At 56.1% G+C, this 20723-nt stretch overlaps 1 protein-coding gene across 2 annotated transcripts in view; it reads left to right on the top strand.

The window, feature by feature from the left end:
- Window positions 1-16244: 16244 nt before the first annotated feature.
- The window catches only part of FCHSD1 (FCH and double SH3 domains 1), a 24494-nt gene continuing 20015 nt past the window's right edge, over window positions 16245-20723 (top strand). Inside the window, exons 1-3 of one of the 2 annotated variants that reach the window (XM_026660868.1) lie at window positions 16245-16326; window positions 16661-16758; window positions 17716-17761. In XM_026660868.1, coding sequence (XP_026516653.1) covers window positions 16306-16326; window positions 16661-16758; window positions 17716-17761 — 165 coding nt within the window. In that variant the 5' untranslated portion in view covers window positions 16245-16305. Of the gene's footprint in view, window positions 16327-16660; window positions 16759-17715; window positions 17762-20723 lie in introns of those variants that run through there. The other variant, XM_026660869.1, reaches the window with a different exon arrangement.

Consider the following 20723-nt stretch of genomic DNA (forward strand, 5'->3'; position numbering starts at 1 on the left):
CTGCGCCGCCGCCCCCCTCCAGGTGCCGCCCCAAGCACCAGCTTGGGTGCCTGGTGCCTGGAGCCGGCCCTGACTGCGCTGCAGTGCTTCAGTGTAGCCACTGGCGCATGGGGCGGGTCCTCCCAGCGCTGCCATTAATCCCCCACCAGGCAGGCGCTGGAAGGAGTCTGTCCCCAGAGCACTGTCCACACCGGGGGAGATCGGCTTCACACGAGGCTCGGGGGGTGGATTTTTCACCCCAAGTGATGGAGCTGGGTTGCCTTACCCTGGCCTGAGGCCCTTTGCCAGCTGAGGAAGAGCTCTATCTAGCCTCAGAGCTCAGCTCTCCCACTGACAGATCTGAGCTCCCGGGCACTGGAATACCAGGCTGGGCTCTGCCTGGAGCCCTTTCACCCCCGGGATTATCCCCATTGCAGCCCAGCAGGAGCCGCCCTAGACCCATCACCCAGCCCTGGCCAAAGAGACACCAAGTACCGGTAATATACCACACTGATCACACCCCTCCCCCCTCGGCAGCTCCATGGGGAGGGCGGGGGCAACTTCTTGGGGGGCAGATGTTTGTTGAGGGTAGGGGATGGCTCTTGCTCCAGCTGAGGAGCAGGGTTGCATTACCAGGCTGGGTGCCTGCCCTGAGGAGCTGCCAGTGTCACCCTGCCACTCCAAAGGCAGGACAAGCATTTGGGGGAGGGGCGCTCGGTGTGGGGGAACCAGAGGGAGGCGCTGAGGTGGACTTGGAATAGGAGCAGGGATGGGCAGCCGGGGGGAGCTGAGGAAGCCAAGCGGGTGGCAAAGAGGGCCGTGTCTGCGTGACCTGCATGGCGCGGAGGCTGGCGCAGTCAGCTTGGGGGGAGCAAGGAGAGCAGGTGTGGGGACCAGGAAAGAGGACGCAGCACCAGGACATGCACAGCACATGGTGAGGGAGAGGTGGGGGGAGATGGGGTCAGCATGAAATGGGACAGCAGCCCCCCCCCAAGGAGATGGCAGAGAAGCAGTGGGGGATTAGAGGGGAAAAGCAGGGGAAGGTGGTGTATGGGGGGGCAGGGATGGCACAGAACCCCGAGCCATGGGAGGGGGAGGGAGGAGATGCTGGCAGGGCTCAGCCCCTGCTCTCGGCTGCTTGCAGCGGGGTCTCCCCAGTCTTGCCCATGCTGGTGAGGCCGGGAGCACGCAGAGTGCTAGAAGCGCAGGGGAAGAAGGGAGCTGCTGCAGGGGCAGACCCTGTGGACTGAGTGAGGGGGACCCCATTTGGGAGCGGGCTGGGGTGTGCAGAGGGCAGACCCAGGCAATGCCCCATCTTGGGGGCGCTCCCCAGAGGACACACTGTCTCCCCTGTCTGTGTTATGGCTGCCTCCTGCAGGGGGCACTGTGCAGGGCAGCCATGGCAGAGCCACAGAGCATCCCACCCCTGCTCGTGTCCCGGGCGGGGGAGAAATGAGTGGCATGGATGTGCTCTCCAGACCCAGCCATGAGCCCTGCTATACAGGCACTGCGGGCACATGGCCCTGCCTTCGAATCCCAGGCTCCCAGAGGCTGTTGCTGAAGCTCTGGGGTGGATGTGTAAGCAGTGACCAGGAGGGGGCACTGAGAGCCACTGCTGTGCCCCCTCCCCCCCGGAGCCTTCCCACCCTGGTGAGCTGATCCCTGCACACTGAGCCCCAAAGAATCCATCACCTAGCCCCCGTCATCTCTGGAGCAAGGAGCTGGTTGCAGGCAGAGGACGGCGGGGTCAGGGCTTCCTCCAAGGACTCCTGGCATCAGGTCAGGGCCAGATGGACTGGCCCAGCACGGCCTCCATCCCCAGGACTGGGCCGGCCAGGCTCCAGGTTAGGTGTCAAGAACCATATTCAAAAAGAAGGAAGGACCCAAGCCCCTGACAGCCCTTCCCCTGGGCCCAGCCTGCTGAGAGCTGCCAGAGTTGTGAGGAGAAGCCCAAGGACTCAGTCGAAAATCTCCTAGATCAAAGGATGATGCCAGCCCAGCAGCAGCAGCCCGGACACGCTGCAAAGTGGCAGATGCACCAGGGGCATGCTGTGAGCTTCCACTGCTCACTGAGGTTTTCACAGTGTCTCAACTTGCTGGCCCCCCACCCTCCCAGAACACGCAGCCAGACACACACAGCCTGTGCTCCCCAGAGGTTGTGATGTCGGGACGCAGTGTGCCTGGGTGGCTGGGGTTGCTGTGGCCCAGGGGCAGTTAGTCTGAGCCCTGTTCTGTGGAGAAGCCTGGCGCTCTGCTGTGCATTACAGCTGGCTGCGTGGAGTTTATGCTTTAAAGCGTTCGAGAGCAGCTAATGCTTAACTAAAGCCTGGTTCAAAGTACCAGACAGACACTGTTACAGGGAATTAGCGGCAGTTTGTTGGTATTCTGTGTGGTAGGCCTGGCCTTGACCGCTGGGAGCAGAGCACTTTAACCATGGGGCTCGTGGTAGTAGGCTACTGAGTTGCCACGTTAAACTGTGTTTGAGACAATTCCATCTGAGCCCTGCTCCAGACAGACCCTGAATCTCTTGCTGCTCTGATTGCAGGTGTTCGTTCTAGCAGGACTGAGCAAGAATCCTGTGCCCACAGAGTGCACTATCGGAGTTTGACGTGTGTTACAGCAGCACGCCCTCTGCCCCTACCCCTCACCCCAGGGTATGTGCAACGCAGCTCAGCCTTTCCTGGTCAGGAAAGAAGAAAGCCTAGCTTGCCTAAGAAGCAATGGCTAAGCAGGGCCACACTCCCCAGCCACAGGGATCTGAGTGGGAGCACACCAAAGGCAGAGCAGACAGAAGTGGGTCCGACTAGGAGCAATGGGGTGAAGTTAAGGGGAAACGTACACAGGAAAATAGCAGTGGACTTTTCACAGGGTGGACCGGGCTGGTAGCACCACCTGTTATTAAGGTTGCCCAGCGCGTCCTGTTACAGGGCCCTGTTTTCAGTTCCCTACAGCTTTACCAAACTTATCCACTTGGGCTGAAATTGTCCACGCAGGGTGCCTGCCTCAGGCTGAACTCTGGGGGGGAAGTTGCAGCCAAAATAGTTCAGCCATTTGCAAGGAACTAGGGCGGGAGACCGAGATTGGACTGGCTGACGTTTCCACGTCACCACCAGGAGGCCATGCTGAGCACCACAGGAAGATTAGGCACCACAGGAAGTACTGCCCAAAGGGGCCATAGTGATAGCACCCTTCAGGCTTCTGATTGGCCCATGCTCACTATTTAAGCCTGGAGGGTGACCCAGGAAGTTGTCTGGATAGAAACACAGACTTCTGGCTCCAGACTGTGCCTGGCTTCCTGATCTCTGTCTCTGACCCCAGCCTGGCTACCTCAGCTTTCCACCCCTGCCTGACCCTGACACTTGCCTATTGATCATGGCTCTAGTGATTAATCCAGTCCCTGCTTGCTGACTGCCGCCTCATGGCCATCCTTGATGTGTGGCCACCACCCCAGCTGTGACTGCTAGGCCAGATTGCCTACGGGTACATCTACACTTACCGGAGGGTCCGGCGGCAGGCAATCGATGTTCTGGGATCGACTTATCGCGTCTAGTGAAGACGCGATAAAATCGATCCCTGATCGCTCTGCCGTCGACTCCGGAAATCCACCGCGGCAAGAGGCGGCAGTGGAGTCGGCGGCAGCGCAGCAGCGGTCGACTTTCCCCCGTCCTCACAGCCAGGTAAGTCGACCTAAAATACGCAACTTCAGCTACGGTATTCACGTAGCTGAAGTTGCGTATCTTAGGTCGGACCCCCGCTGCAGTGTAGACCTAGCCTACGTCCCAGGCCCTTACACCTGGGTTATTAAAGCCTTGAAAAAGCAAGCCAGGCCCAAAGAGGCCAGGGACTGTGAGCCCTTCATCTAGGGCATCTGGCCTCCTGACGTTGTGGACTCTTTACCATCCTGAAAGGGGAAAGAACTAGCAACAACCTGGCCAGAAGGCTGAGGTGACATCAAAGACCCAACAAGCAGGCTAGATGGCAATTGGTACATCAAAGGAATAGGGAAACTGAGGCAGAGTTGCTGTGTTGCCTGGTTTTGCCACAAGGGGGTGCTGAGGATTGACAGTGACCTCTGCCAGTCTGCCCACCAATGTGTGCCATTCCCAGACAGCGTCTTGGTTTGCAAGGCACATGACAAACCTATCAAACAGAGTCAAGTACTCACCACCCAGCCCTGATGCCAGTGCAGAAACTACAAATCACTGAGATGCAAAGGAGCAGGAACTGGGCACAACTCTGGCAAACACCCCTTTTACCAGTGGAAGTCCCCAAAATACTCAAACCAAATTGGAAACCATTTTTGTTGTTGTTTTTCAGTTTCCAAACATCAAAATGAAACACAAAATACTGAAATGTTTTGTCTGGAAAGTGGCATCATTTTTCCACTGAAAACTTCTAGCCAAATGGACCTGATCTCTTGGAGTTCCGATAAAATCCAGCCAGGATTTTTTTGTTCAAAACCATGTTGACCTGCTCTACTTGCTCTAGTGTTGCAGTGATTTTGGAAACCAACGTGTACAACTTAATCAGGAATGCCCCCTGGGCTCTGTGTATCCACCATGAGCTGCTGTCTCCTCCTCCTAGGACAGCAGAAGTACATTAAATCGTGATGGGCCTCCATTGTAAAAGGAAGCCCCTTGGACAAAAGGCTGGATTTTACCTTGGAGAACTGGTCTGTCAGGGGAGCAGTTGTCTGGCAACAAAGTCACCTGCTGGGGCTCACCTGACTGCAGGTATAAAGGGCAGAAGCTGATTGTGTGTGTGTGTGTTCTCTCTCTTTCTGGTCATTTTTCACCAGTTTAAAAATGTGGGGGGACCCATCTACCTGAAGATGGCCTCCCAAGGAGCTGAATGGGGGGAAATGCAGATAGGGTTTATTTCTTGTTCAGCCAGTCACTCAGACAAACAAGTTTGTTTACATTTGCAGAAGATAATGCTGCCTGCTTCTTGTTCACAATGTCACTTGAAAGTGAGAACAGGTGTTCGCATGGCACTGTTGCAGCCGGCGTCCCAAGATATTTACGTGCCAGGTGTGCTAAAGATTCCTATGTCCCTTCATGCTTCATCCACCATTCCAGAGGACATGCATCCATGCTGATGACAGGTTCTGCTCGATAATGATCCAAAGCAGTGCGGACTGACGCATGTTCATTTTCATAATCTGAGTCAGATGCCACCAGCAGAAGGTTGATTTTCTTTTTTGGTGGTTCGGGTAATGTAGTTTCCGCATCAGAGTGTTGATCTTTTAAGACTTCTGAAAGCATGCTCCACACCTCGTCCCTCTCAGATTTTGGCAGGCACTTCAGATTCTTAAACCTTGGGTTGAGTGCTGTAGCTGTCTTTAGAAATCTCACATTGGTACCTACTTTGTGTTTTGTCAAATCTGCAGCAAAAGTGTTCTTAAAATGAACATGTGCTGAGTAATCTGAGACTACTATAACATGAAATATATGGCAGAATGTGGGTAAAACAGAGCCGGAGACATACAATTCTCCCCCAAAGAGTTCGGTCACAAATTTAATTAATGCATTATTTTTTTAATGAGCATCAGCAGCATAGAAGCATGTCCTCTGGAATGGTGGCCGAAGCATGAAGGGGCATACGAATGTTTAGCATATCTGGCACGTAAATACCCTGCAATGCTGGCTACAAAAGTCCCATGTGAACACCTGTTCTCACTTTCTGGTGACACTGTAAATAAGAAGCAGGCAGCATTATCTCCTGTAAATGTAAACAAACTTGCTTGTCTTAGCAATTGGCTGAAAAAGAAGTAGGACTGAGTGGACTCGTAGGCTCTAAAGTTTTGCATTGATTTGTTTGTGAGTGCAGTTATGTAACAAAAAAAATTCTACATTTGTAAGTTGCATTTTCATGATAAAGAGATTGCACTACAGTACTTGTATGAGGTGAATTGAAAAAATACTATTTCTTTTATCATTTTTATAGTGCAAATATTTGTTATCAAAAATAATAATATAAAGTAAGCAGTGTATACTTTGTATTCTGTGTTGTAACTGAAATCAATATATTTGAAAATGTAGAAAAGCATCCAAAATATTTAATAAATTTCAATGGTATTCTATTGATTAACAAAAAGAACAGGAGTACTTGTGGCACCTTAGAGACTAACAAATTTATTAGAGCATAAGCTTTCGAGGGCTACAACCCACTTCTTCGGATGCATATAGAGTGAAACATATATTGAGGAGATATATATACACACATACAGAGAGCATGAACAGGTGGGAGTTGACCTCTCAGAGTTGGTAAGACAACTCCCACCTGTTCATGCTCTCTGTATGTGTGTATATATATCTCCTCAATATATGTTTCACTCTATATGCATCCGAAGAAGTGGGTTGTAGCCCACGAAAGTTTATGCTCTAATAAATTTGTTAGTCTCTAAGGTGCCACAAGTACTCCTGTTCTTTTTGCGGATACAGACTAACACGGCTGCTACTCTGAAACCTGTCATATTGATTAACAGTGTGATTAAAATTGCAATTAATCGCAATGAATTTTTTTTATCGCAATGAATTTTTTTGAGTTAACCGCGTGAGTTAACGGCAATTAATCAACAACCCTAATCTGTGTATTTCTTGTGTGTGATTTAGTAAAGAGCACCAGTGTTATGGAGCTCTGCGCAAAGTGTCTGTATGTTCCGTGCTACCCCTGAGACAGTTAACCGTAACCCAGAAGGTTCACACTTTTGCTGAGGTTCTGGGAGAGCACATGTTTATGCTCCAGGGTGAATCCAAGGGCCAGTACTAGTTCAGGGGCACCATGCCCTTCTAGAAAATATCTTCAGAACGCCTTGTGTAATGGATGGGCATTGGACAGTGAGTCTCCCGGTCCTCGATTGCAGAAGCCACCAGATCTTAACAGAGCAACAGTGCGTGTATATATAGCTAGGCCTGCTTTGCATGTGGTTACTAAAATCAGTCACCAACAGTGCCTGTGTGGCTTCCTCTTTCTTAATGTTGTGCAGACAGCAAAGACTCAACATCTGCTGTCAGCCTAATGCTTCGTTGCTGCTGCTGCACCACACAGCCTGGAAGTGCCCTACAAGATGGGCCCGAACTCCTGCCTTAGCAACCTTCAGTGCAGAACCTGAGCAAAGTCGCTCTGCTGAATTCCTGTGTGTCAGAGCCATGCCTGACACAGATTCAATACCATCAGTACCAAAATGAGGCCCCATGGCCCTGAAGCTCCAACAGGATGGCTAGATGGGAAAGCCCCTGGTGCTGTCAGTGGTAGGGATTGGGGAGGAAATGTGTGTGTAGCATGGGGCCACACCCCAAGGGGCAAGATCCAGCAGATGCTGAGTTCTGAGGCCTGAGACTTCGGCCTGCTAGCAATTGAGCCGCAGACACGAGTGTCCGCAACGCTTGAGAGGCGCCACGAGGGGGGGGGGTTGGAAATTGGAGCTCTTGTGAAAGGCCAAGCAAAGGAGCCACGTATAACACGTCATGTGGCAACCCAAACTTGGACCAAGTGAGAATGGCCTGAGCTGTAGGAAAATGGCCAGACCACTCGGTAAGAGCTGATGGCTGGGCTTTTGGGAGCTGGATCCTCTCGCAGACACTAACACAGCCCCAGCTGCAAGTGACAACTGGTAATGGCGCCCAACTCACTAGTGCTGAGTCTGAGCAAAGGCTGGCTGTTGGAGTATGTGACCTCAGCCGCACAGCCCAGCGAAAAGCCTGAGTAAGCAGCCTGACCACGGCTGCTCAGAACTTGGCGAGGAGCTGCACTGGTCAGGTGGAATACCCCAGCGGACAGCACTGGCAGCAGCCTGTGTGATGGGAACAGCCGACAAGGAACTGAGGAAAGAGGAACTGAGCACACAATTCACTGATTGCCAAGCCAAGATGCGACCAGAGCGTTATCTGGGCTGACACAGCGAGGAAAGCCATGTCCAACTGCCCCACTGGAAAGGGGGACCTGGGCTGCGCTGACAGCCCCGGGGAGGCAGATATAGCGACATCAGAGATACAGCTATATTTCCCATGGCACCTGAGCCAACCGAGATAGCAACCTGTGTGAAGAGCAGGGAGGTGCCTGCAGCTCCCCTCACACACAGGGGTGATTGCAGCCCCAGCAGGATTGCAGGGCTCAGGAGAGAGAGAGAGACTCTGCAGACAGCGGTTGGGATCGTGGTCTCTGTTTGCTCTTGCTAAACACAGAGATTTTTGCCAGGACGCAGGCATTAGTGCTGACTGGAGTCTGGCAGAGGGTGCAGGTTGGATGGTTAATGCATTTGTGCATTCTTTATACCCGTGCCAGAGAGGATGTTACAAGTCGATGCATTAAGCTCAGCTGCGTGGAGCCAAGTAGCTGGCTCCACGCAGTTGAGCTTAATGTATCGACTTGTAACATCCCCTCTGGCACGGGCATAAAGAATGCATGGCATTGCAAGGTATGTACATGAGCACAGCGCTGCTCACACTGTGCTCCATAAAGCTGAGCCGTCCTCCTCCCCCAGCCTCCTTTACAGCCATTGGATTCTATGGCAGCTGGTCGAGTGGCCGAGAGCGTTGGACACTGCCGCATCCAGGAAGTAGTCATGACTTCAGTGGGAGCTCAGCACCTTTGAAAATCAAACCACTCCTTTAGGTGCCTGAAGATGGACGTAGGAGCCGATCAGCAGCCCCCAATGTTCCTTGGTCATGTTTCAGACCCAGCTGGATGGATTTCCTGCAGCCTGCGCCCAAGCCTGCCCCTTGGCTCTCGGACCAGGCAGGGAGCATTGCAGGTCAGCAGGGGCATTTGGTGTTATTTCTACCCAGCCGAGGTGGAGGAAGGGAGCCCTGCCCACAAGCCCATGGCTTTTTCATTTGGAAAGTCTACCAGCTGAGAAGAAGGAAGTGCACGGCCCACATCCCTCCTCCCCCAACCCCAGCGAAGTCTCAATCTGTCTCTAAGACAGTGGTACGTGCACTCCTGGGGGCATGCAGAGATCTTCCAGGGGGTACATCAACTCATCTAGATATTTGCCTATTTTTACAACAGGCTACAGAAAAAGCACTAGTGAAGTCAGTACAAATTAAAATTTCATACAGAAAATGACTTGTTTATACTGCCCTATATACTGTACACTGAAATGTAAGGACAATATTTATATCCCAATTGATTTATTTTATAATTATATGGTAAAAATGAGAAAGTTGTTCAGTAACAGTGTGCTGAGTCACTTTTGCATTTTTATGTCTGATTTTATAAGCAAGTAGTTTTTAAGTGAGGTGAAACTTGGGGTACACAAGACAAATCAGACTCCTGAAAGGGGTCCAGTTGTCCAGAAAGTTTGAGAGCCACTGCTCTGAGATAAACAAACAGCTGCCCCAAACGCTCCCAGCTCCAAATGGGCGGGCACATCCCTGCTCCACAGCCTCGGCAATAGCAGTCCTCAGTCATAACAGAGCTCACGGGCCCTGACATCCTGACAGCAAATAGCGGCTGGGCCAGCCGATCATAGTGGGGACAGGAGGGCTCAGTCCCAATGCAGGACGAGCCCTGGACTATGGGTGGGAATTTCATCAGACAGGTGTCCAGCCGAGGCCTCTGGGAGCAAGAAATCCTTGCACCAAACAGGAAGCCGTGGCAACGCATTCACCCCGCGGGGCCTTGGCCTCACCCACCAGGCAGCTCGGCACCTAGGCAGGGAGAAGGAAGAACCCATTTGCCTTACGCAGCCTTAGGAGCAGTGTGTCCAATTCTACCCAGCCAGGACTGAGAGAGTCTCCCCCCCAGAATTTCTCCCTGCCCCCCGCTGCAGTAAGCCCAAGAGGGGAGACCCCCAGGGCGTTGGGATGGCTTGAAGCGGGGGTGGGGGGCAAACCTCCTCACTGTGTGGAGCAAAGGAGCCTCGCAGGGCGCTTACCTGTCGGGCATTGCTCAGCCCAGCCCAGCCAGATGCAGGCGAGCAGGAGTGAAGTGCAGAGAGCTGCAGAGCATGGCCCAGACTGCAGGGACATCATGTTTGCAGCTCAGGCGGGCTTGGCTTTCTCTGAACCGGAGCAGCGAGTGCAGCACATGCATGGTGCCTTGCCAGGCTCTGTAGAGTGCTGGATGAGGGGACAGCCTCTGAGGGGAGAGTCACAGTGATGACACAGATGCTAGACGTCTCCTTCTGGTTCCTTTTCTATCGCTTTCTCTTCCTCTTTCCTTGCTGGGCAAGGTCTCTGGCAGGGCCGGCTCCAGGCACCAGCGAAGGAAGCGGGTGCCTGGGGCGGCCAATAGAAAGGGGTGGCATGTCCGTCCGTTGTTGGGGCGGCACGTCTGGGTCTTTGGCGGCAATTTGGCGGCGGGTCCTTCACTCACTCTCTTCCTCTTCGGCGGCACTTTGGCGGCAGCTCAATCAGGTTTTTCTTTTTTTCTTCTTCACTGCTTGGGGCGGCAAAAAAGCTGGAGCTGGCCCTGGTCTCTGTGATTCTGCATTTGAACGCCCAGGGCAGGCGCTCACACCTGAGGGGCTGACAGAGCAGGCCTGAAATGCTCCCAGCCACAGCATGTCTCTGGGGGCATACAGCCAAGGTGGCGTAATGGCAACCAGACAGGGGGTCCGGATTTTCAAATGCCTACACCTGCCAGGGAGAGCCAGAGACATAGACATGCCATAGGCACGCATGGCAGCCAGCAGTTTGTGAGACACTCTGTAGTCAGCCCGGGGAGCCAGCGCTGGGCCCTAAGCAGCAGAATCATAGCTCAGCAGTGTAACATATTTGTAAAGGTATTTAGCTGCACCAAGGCACTTTGGAAAGTCCCTCTCTGCAGCTTTAAAAATCTGGCCCAGGTCCCTTGGAAACATACGCGGCCAGCAACCAGTTACTGGGGCTGAAAGGAACAAGCAGTTCCTTTGGCTGGCCAAAGACTCCTCCCCACCCCATGCCCTTGTGGGACAGACCAACAGACTGGAATAAGGATTAAACCACTGGGTTCTCTAGCCGTTTAACAGGGGCCTGTAGAAATTACTCTAGACATCTGGAGCATTTCATAGAGAACCGGGTCCTTTTCTGAGGGGAAGCCTCTGGAAACTCCTTGCTCTCCTTTACACACCCGGGAGGACTTTTCCCCAGGGTGCACACACTGTAAGGTCCAGTGACAGATGGGTGAGTCCCAGAGAGCTGTGAATCATGGAATGACTAGGATGGGCAGGGATCGGATGCATGGTGGGGTAGGACAGTGTGCTGCAGGCTCCCAGAAATGCTGTGGCTGCTTGCTAAGACGTCCAGCTCTCGCTGAGGCTTGCACCGAGCTGGTTGCCGCTCACTCAGGCCGCTGCTGCGGTGTGGGAGCACCCGTCATTGCTTTAGCTGCAGCAGCTGCTGCAAGGGGAACTCCCCTCCTGCATTCCCCCCCACCCCCCAACACCGTGGTGCAGGGATGGACTAACTCATCCCCACTTGCCCCATTGCTGGCGTACCAGTGATGCACAGAGAGGAGCCAATAGAGCAGGGCCAAGCTGCAGCACCGAGTGTGAATCTTGCAGCACTACAGCCCACCTCTATATGCAGCTTCCTGGTCTGCTCTCCAACCCGCGCCGCCCCCAACCTCCTGCTGCCTTTAGCTTTCTCGTGAGCTGGCCAGTGCAGGCACCTCCTTAGCAGCAGGCTGTCAAAGCAGCACAACCCCCAGCAGCCCCCACGGCTCTCATCCTCCTCTGGGGGCTGAGCACTTTAGAAAACTTGGCCACGACTCCCTTCTCCCGCCCATCCTTCCCTGACCAGCCAATCGGGCAGCTTCCTGCAGTGAGATACTGGGGGCGGGAGGAACGAGCAATGGGAAGAAGGGAGAAGGAGCCACTGGCCCAACTCCCTGGGCACTCTTTGTGGGTCCCCTAGAGAAAGGCCAGCAGGGTGACCGTGCACTGTGGCTCCTATCTTCTCACCCCCATATTTCAAGCCATAACTAACAGCTCAGGCTGCTGCGCTGTTGCCCAGGGCCTCTCTCGCCTGCAGCCACCTTACACCAATAAAGCACCAGCAAAGAGAGCAGAAAATCCTGCCGCCTCCCAGCAGGACTGGGGCAGACGGGGCAGTTCAATGTTCCCGCAGCGTGGAGCCTTCTGAACAGCAAAAAGCCCTGAGCTCCAGCCCTGTGCAGCTGGCTGAATAATGGAGATGGTGAATAATACTGTTATTCAGGGAATAAATTATTCAGGAATTTTCTGCATTATTCAACCAATTCTATTTTCAGAGTGTTCCGAAGAGCTGGGCTGGTGGAACAGGACACCGCAGGGACACTGCAGGAACCAGGCCTAGCAACATCAGAGCTAGCACCAGGCTTCAGAGAACTGGCCTGGGGTGGAGAACATGGCAGAGCTCAGAAGCAGTGAGGCCCCATGGCACCTTTTCCTGGAGGTCAGGCTAGGCCTGGGGCAAGACTGAGAATGGGCCTGGAGCAGGGGGCCCCAGCCTCTGTCATTTAAACCACCAATAAACTCACTGAGGCCTGGTCAGATCTGTGCAGCAGGACACCACAGTAGGGCTGCCACCTGTCCAGGTTTTCTCAGGAGCATCCATTTTTTGAGGTAGCTGTCCCAGGAAAGCTGGATGGGTGCTCAGTGCCCACTGCCAGCTGGCCAGTGTTATGGGCTCAGGATCAGCCCACATGGCCCATATTTTGCACCTCAGAGTTGGGAGCCCCACCGGTGTCCTTGAGAGCCCCATTGGGCTCGCCACCCTGGATCTGGCTACAGGATCAGGTCCTAGCATGTCAGCTGACATGCTGGGTGTGATCATCATGGTTAACGTTACAAAACAGTTCCAATGCTAGAGCTAGCTGCAAATTCCCGTTTGCCCACCCAGAGAACCAGCCGAAACCTGCCTCTGCAGGGAGACTGGCTAGTCTCGGATGAATTGAGATGATAAGTCAGGCTGTGTTTCTGGGCTAGGAATCAGAAGAGGGATTTGCCCAGCTACAAAGTTCTGGCCTTGTTTAGGTGAGAAGAGCCTGGAAGTGCCTGAGCGCTGAAAGGTCATAGCGGGCAAGTCACTAGAGCACAGTGGGGAGAGCAGCGTTGACCCATGGATTGGTTTAAAGCAGGGGCGGGCAAACTTTTTGGCCTGAGGGCCGCATCAGGTTTCGGAAATTGTATGGAGGGCCGGTTAGGGGAGGGGGTCGTGGCCCGGCCCCCACCTCCTATCTGCCCCGGGACTCCTGCCCCATCCAACGCCCCCTGTTCCCTGACGGCCCCACACCGGGACCCCTGCCCCATCCACACACCTCCGCTCCCTGTCCCCTGACCACCCCCAGACCCCCGCCACCCCATCCAACCCCTCCTCTCATTCCTGACGGCCCCCCCAGGACCCCTGCCCCATCCAGCCACCCCTTCTCCCTGTCTGCCCCCGGAACTCCTGCCCCTGACTGTCCCCTGCCGCCCCATCCAACCCCCCTCCTTCCTGACTGCCCCCACGGGACCCCTGCCCCCATTCAACCCCCTATTCCCCCCCCAACCGCCCCGACCCCTATCCACACCCCCACCCCCAGACCACCACCCCGAACTCCCCTGCCCTCTATCCAACCTCCCCTGCTCTGTGCCCCCTTACCGTGCTGCCTGGAGCACCGGTGGCTGGTGGCACTACAGCTGCGCCGCCCGGCTGGAACTGGGCCACGCCACTGCCACTGCCACCACGCAGCACAGAGACCGGGTCAGGCCGGGCTCTGCAGCTGCGCTGCCCCAGGAGCTCACAACCCCACCGCCCAGAGCATTGCACCAGCAGCGGAGTGAGCGAGCTGAGGCTGCAGGGGAGGAGGGACAGCAGGGGAGGGGCCGGGGGCTAGCCTCCCAGGCCAGGAGCGCAGGGGCTGGGCAGGACGGTCCCGCGGGCCGGATGTGGCCTGTGGGCTGTAGTTTGCCCACCCCTGGTTTAAAGTAACAGCAGAAAATGCAGGACTGAGCAAATGCCCGGCCCTGGGGATTTAACTAATACTCACTACTAGTCACTGACCTGTGTAGCTCAGCACCACGGGCCAGATTACTCTGGAGCAGCAGGTGAGGGCACAGTGCTAGGGGCTGACACTGCCCCGCTCAGCCAGGGGTCTTAGGCCTTGTAACTGTGTATGGCACAGGGACAGAGAGAAACAGCATTCGGGCCATGGGTGCTGCAGGGGATGAGTGAGCCACAGCTACTCTTCAAAGATGGTGAGGAGCCTCCCAGCCCGGACATGCCTCAGTGACAGGTTCCCCGAAGCTCCTCCAGATTGCGGGCTTGGAATGTTTCAGTCCCAGGACTGAGAACTGCCCTGCTCCCCAGCCCTCTTTCCCAGGGCCAGGCTAACCAATAGCTTCACATGCCCAGTGCCACCCCAGGGCGTCCCCGCTCTGGAACAGACCCCAAATGGCTTTTTCGATTCACTAACAATCCCAAACCAGTTCAGATTCGGCTGGACCTGAACCCAGTGTTTTTCTTCTATTTTTCAGAATTGCCACCAAACCAAAACCCCTGCTCCAGGGTTTATCACACACCTCTTCTCCAGCCTGGCACCTGTGGGCCAAACCCCAGGCTGTCCCTGTCCCATGAAGCACCCTCAGCCCCATCCCCAGTCAGATCCCTGGGAGCAGGGAAGCTCCTTGTGCGGAGAAGGTGGAGCAAAGGGAAGCTTGGGCAATATTAATGAGACCCAGGAAATGAGGTGGGAACACATAGGTGGCAATGCCTCAGATAGGAATGGTATGAGACAGAAAGAGGGAGCTGGAGAGGAAGAATCATAGAATATCAGGGTTGAAAGGGACCTCAGGAAATCATCTAATCCAACCCCCTGCTCAAAGGGGGCCCAATCCCCAGACAGATTTTTACCCCAGTTCCCTAAATGGCCCCCTCAAGCATTGAACTCATAACCCTGGGTTTAACAAGCTAATGCTCAAACCACTGAGCTATCCCTCCCCTCAAAGGGAGGAACTGTTGTTCAGTCCCTTAAGGCTGGCCAGGATAACCACCAGGCCTGGGGTGCAGGGAACAGTTGTGCTGGCTACCTGGCCAGCCAGGTCCTCACATACTGCGGCACTGCTGCTGAACCCTGTCCTCCGGCCCTGTCCAGACTCCCGGCCCAAGGAGCCTCCCAGGAATTGGAACCACACCAGGAGCTGAGGCCGCAGCTCTTACCCACCCCACAATTGGAGGGATGTCCTCTGTGTTGGTCATGCTGCCCCTCCCCCGTAACTGCATTGGCACAAATGTGCCAACCCTCACTTTCCTATGGAGTATCACAGGCATCAGAAGAGAGCCAGAGCCAGTTACCCCAAGGGCCCAGCTCCCGCAGGACTCAGGTATGTGTGAGTCCCACACTGTTCCCACCTCTGGGCCAGGGCAGGGTGAGGGGTATACCTGGGGCAGAGCTCTAGCTCCAGGCAAACAGATGTTGTAGCCAAACTAGCTTTGATGGGGAGGGAAGGGTTGCTGGGGGCCCCTACTGTACATTTTCCAGATGAGATCCCTCCCAACCAGGCAGAGGCCTGTCCCACCAGCTGGTCCCAAGAGCCCTTGGTGTGGGGGATCCAGCTGGATGAGATGGAGAGAGAACAGACGGGTTCTGCCAGGCTGAGGCAGGAGTGGGCTCCCACAGGAAGCACCAGGTGGCGGTAAGTCCAGGGCAAGGCTGGCTGCAAGGTCTCTCTGCAGGTCTGTGCCCAGGGCTCCCTCTGTGCCCAGCACCCCCTCCCTGCCGGTCTGTGCCCAGTGCCCCTCCCTGCCAGTCTGTACCCAGGGCTCCCTCTGTGCCCAGCCCAGCGCCTCCTCCCTGCCAGTCTGTGCCCAGGGCTCCCTCTGTGCCCAGCCCAGCGCCCCCTCCCTGCCGGTCTGTGCCCAGGGCTCCCTCTGTACCCAGCCCAGCACCCCCTCCCTGCCAGTCTGTGGCCAGCCCAATGCCCCCACCCTGCTGGTCTGTGCCCAGTGCCCCTCCCTGCCAGTCTGTGCCCAGCCCAGCGCCCCCTCCCTGCCGGTCTGTGCCCAGGGCTCCCTCTGTGGCCAGCCCAGCACCTTTCCTTACCGGTCTGTGCCCAGGTCTCCCTCTATGCCCAGCCCAGCGCCTCCTCCCTGCCGGTCTGTGACCAGGGCCACCCCCTGCCAGTCTGTACCCAGGGCTCCCTCTGTGCCAAGCTCGGCGGCGCCCCCTCCCTGCCGGTCCGTGCCCAGTCCCCGCCTGGAATCACTGCCCTCCCTGCGCCGCGGGCCGGAGGCGCTGGCTGTGCCCGTGGAGCTGCGCCCGGCGGCTGGGAGGAGCCCGGGCCCGGCCGGGGCGGAGCCGGCAGGCGGGGGCGGATCCCGGCAGTTCCGGGCTCCCCCCAACCCCGGCCGCGGCAGGACGCGGCGCAGCGCATTCGGGACGATGCAGCCGCCTCCCCGTAAGGTGGGTCAGGACGCGGCTGGGGAGCGGGGTAGAGGAGCCCGGTGCCCAGACCGGCACTGTCCGGGGTGGGCTGTGGGTCCAGGCGGTGGGCAGTGGCCGCGCTCGGCCCTCCCCTGCAGCACCCTGTCCTGTCCCCTCTCGGCTCCTGCTTTTCCAGGCTATTCCTGGGTTCCTGCTTAGCAGGGTCTGCAAGTCAGGCCCCGGGCGCGGGTAGCGGTCTGTGGTGTGGACAGCGGCGAGCTGATCGCGGGGGCCGCTCGTGCTGCAGAGGGTGTGAGGCCCGGGGTGCAGAGCACAAGTCCGGGCCCTGACCTAAGAACTCCTTCATTGGCAGGTGAAATTGACCCAGGAGGTGAAAGTGCGCTTCATAGAGCAGCTGTCTAGCCTGCAGAGTAAGCAGCAGCGGGAGACAGAGCTGTTGGAGGACATCAGGTACCAGAGGCCAAAGCTGTCCTGGATCAGGGACTAGCAGAGAGTGGCTGTGGCTGTCCTGCGCCTTGTGCCTCGCTGTCAGGCCCCCAGGCTGATCCTTCTGGCTGAGACCTGCAAACTCAGTCAGGCTGTACCCCTCCCCCCGGGACATCCCTCGTTTGGGCAATGAGCTAGGTGGAGTCTTTTTCCTTCTTCACAGTAGGGGAAGGAGACGAAGCTGCGAAGCAGAAAACCTCTGGGCAGCCTGTGCTGTTCACCAGCAGCTCCTGGTGATGGTGCCGGAAGAGACCCATGGGAATGCAGGGCGGGGGACAGCAGTAGTGGGGATATGTTAAAGTGACGATAATTTAAAATGTATTTAGCAGCTATTAAGAGGTCACTGACTGCCAAGGCTGGAGACAGAACCCTCAGCCCTGTAAGGTGTAGGCAGTGGCAATACGCTTCCTCTGCCCCGACACAGTGTGTCATCTGCGGGGCCCATTCATCCCGTCCCCTCCGCCCCTCCCCGATGCGGTGTGTCATCTGCAGGGCCCATTGGTCCCCCCTTCCCCCTGTGCCACCCTGAGGTGGGCCCATTCGTTTGGTGCCTGTGCTGGCTGGTGCCGGTTGTGATGGTGCTTTACATGGTGAGGACCTGTACTGACCAGGGACTGATCTGGGACTCAGTCACTTGTTCCACCTGTGGGCCATTGAGCGGCCCTCATGTGGGAACAGCTTCCATTGGCTTATCACCTGGAGTGTGTTGGGATGGGTGCCGTGGAGGTGAAAGGCTCCATGCCCTTTTACCAGCTCCGATGCAGTCAGTCCCCAGGACACATGGGTGTGGTGTCCCGGGGGCCATGCAGGGTGCATGGGGAGCTGCAACGAAGCCGTGCTGATAGATGAAGGATGAGGGGCTCTGGGCATGTCCTGGGCCATGTGCATGCTGCCACTTACCACCATGTGCTCTCCCTGCAGGTCCTACAGCAAGCAGAGATCTGCCATCGAGCGGGAGTATGGGCAGGTAAGGAGGGGCCACGTCTCTGCCTCTGTTCCGAGACATCACTGAGCGCATTCCGGTACCAGTGTATGTAATCTGAATCCCATGGGGCTAATCACAGGCCGTGGCAGGGGTGACTCAAAGGCAATTAGGGCAAGAAGTCAAAACAGTTTGACAACCAGCCTTAGTCATGGTCTGTTCGTCATGGCTCAGAGCTCACAGTAACGTCATGCCAAGTGGGAGGAATAAGGTTGGCCTGTTCCACCCATTCAAAGCCAGTGTTCTTCCGAGCTGTGGAATGAACCCCGGAGCTGCTGGGGGGGGTCTGGTGAAGGACGAGATGTGCAGCTGTCATCGTCTTGTTCCCCAAGCTTTGGTTATTTGGGCACATGGGTACCGTGGAGCCATCAGAATGCATGCGAGGGAGGCTCGAAGCCCAGGGACGAGTCAGGTCTGTTAGCAGGAGATCAGAGTTCGGGTCACATGTCATACATCTATTCCTTGGGCTGAAGTTTGGGGAAAGCCAGGCTTGGCCCCGTCCAGCAAGGTGCTGGGTCCCTCCGTCCCCATGGAACTCTGCAGGCTTGGACCCTTCCACTAGAGTCCAAAAGGGTCTATTGGCATTGGACATGGTGTAACTGAGCGGGGAGCTCTCGCCATTCCTCCGCCGGACAGGCTGTGAGTCAGCCCTCCTTTGCCGGCGGTACCCGAGCTGGGGCCATGCAGCGTCCGGGTTCCATCGCTACCTTGCCCAGCAGCGATGCCTCCTCTGGTGTCAGCTGGCACCAGCACGGAGCTGTCATTGGGGAGACCATCTGGGTGATGTGTAGAGCCCTGGGCATAACAGCCACATGGAGCAGGGCTGCTCAGCACCTGGTCGGGGGGAGCATCTCTGCCAGGCTGACACAGCACACTTCTGCTCTCTCCGTCCTGCTGCCTGCAGTGCTGGGTGGGAGACTGCCAGAGGGGGATGGGGGTGCATGTTTAACCCTCACGGCTCTGGTGAGTCCCACCAGCAGTGAGTGTTGCTGCCCCTCCTCTCCTTCTGCTCCCACCTGGCCCAGCAGCTTCTCCTCGGGCATAGGTCACACATGAGAACGCATCCAGGATAAATGACTCTGCACCCACCCCTAGGCAGGGGCATCCGGTCCCTTCTGCTGGGCTGTTTTCTTCCGGCGCTAGAGAGAGACCATGGCGGTGGGTGCAAACGAAATATCTAGAGAGGGCCTGATCCTGCAGTAATTTGCCCACACGGCCACACTGGAGCCAGCCAGGTCGTGACTGGGACTGAGTGTTTGTAGAAGTGGGCCCAAGGAGGAGTCTGTGTTCGTTCAGCAAAACCCTTATGCCTCCTGCACTCTCACAGCTCCCCCCGCTGGCTCCCCATCCCCCTTACTCTGGATTTCCTCCTCCCGATTTCCCCCACCCTGATAGCTCCCTCCCACCTGCAATAGAAACAGAGGCACTGTAATTTCTAAGCAGGTCACTGGTCTGATGTGAAATGCCCATCACGCTATGTGTTGTGTCCACATTGTTACCCCTTGGAAGCAAATTCCTCTCTGAGCCTGGCTGAGCTTCACCTTGTGCCCTGACGCTGGAGAATCCTTTTGTAAAGTCCCAGTCCAATCTCCATCTTGCAGAGAGTGGATATGGAATGGCTAGTATCTTTCAAGGACTTGGTAATGGGGCCCACTTTCCCTGTTCTCCTTGCTAGGGCCATGGTGTGTGCTGCTCTTTTAAGTGGCAGGTTCTTCTTAAGTGGTTTGCCTCAAATGTCCTGCTGCAGTGAGTTCCGTAGGTTTGCAGAGAATCCTTTCCTTTGATTCATTCAGAACATTAGCCTTTTTACTTCATGTGCCACCTGGTCCTTGGGCAATGAAAGCCTCTAACTGGCCTTCTCAGGAGTGTTCGTTATCCAGTATTACGTTGTGTTTTCTTGGTACAGAGCTTCTGCTACAAAGGGCAATAAATAACACCAGCCCACCCGAACTGCAGCCCCCAAGGGAGAACTAAATGCTGAGCCTGCAAGGGGAGGAAGGGAAGAGACTTGAAGGCACCAGGAGAGGGTTTGAAAGGGTGGAAAGAGAATGAGCGTCCCAAAGAGTTGGGGGTAATAGAGAGAGTGCGATAGACTCAGCAAGAGAAGGATTCATGGAGACAGGAGGAGTGCAGGAAGAAGCCGGCAGGCATGAAGGAATGAGGGGAGGAGTACTGGGTCAGCCTGTGGTGTTAAAGGTCAGGGTTCCCGAGTGCTCAGTGCCCTTGGTGGGCCAGACTTCCCAGAGGGGCTTGAGCGTAAGCTCTCCTGAAAGAGCGCAGAGGTGACTACGTGGGTGCTGGGGACACCCCCGAGAGGGGGGCTGTGTGCCCCTGTGAGTGAGTGGAAGGAAGACAAGAAGTGTGACCCACCAGCAAGTGGCAGCCCTGCTACTGGGGCTGGTGGAGGCTCTGGCCCCGTTGGCTCTGTGGTGGGGCTGTGAGATGCCTATGAGGTTAGACACATGGCTGCTCTGAGGAGGAGCTGACTAACAAGGAAGCTGGGGCTTCTAATGGTGACACCATGAGGATATGGGGCATGCCCGCATGAGGGAGGATAGGATTGCTGCCAGGCCCTGTTCAAATTGCCTTTACTCAAGAGGAAGTGGAGAAGGGCAGGTGGAGGGAGTGGTGGCTACGCAGAGAGTGGGAGGCCCTCTGTGTGCTGATGGCACTGCTGGCCAGGAGCCGAGACAGTATCCCCAAGTGGGTGAGCGCAGCGAGCAAAGCTGAGTAGGGCACCTGGGAACACCCTGAGAGAGATGCACATGCGGGCTCCTTCCAGGGAATCGAGACTAAGGGACACCCCTGAGAGGGGGGCTGTGTGCCCCTGTGACAGGGCATAGGGTGCTAGGCACAACCCCAAGAGGGGGGGCTGCGAACCCCTGTAACAGGGCATAGGATGCTGGGGACACCCCCGAGAGGGGGGCTGTGTGCCCCTGTGACAGGG

This window comes from Terrapene carolina, unplaced genomic scaffold (assembly GCF_002925995.2).
Source record: "Terrapene carolina triunguis isolate 2854851 unplaced genomic scaffold, T_m_triunguis-2.0 Scaffold838, whole genome shotgun sequence".
Lineage (NCBI taxonomy): Eukaryota > Metazoa > Chordata > Testudines > Emydidae > Terrapene > Terrapene triunguis.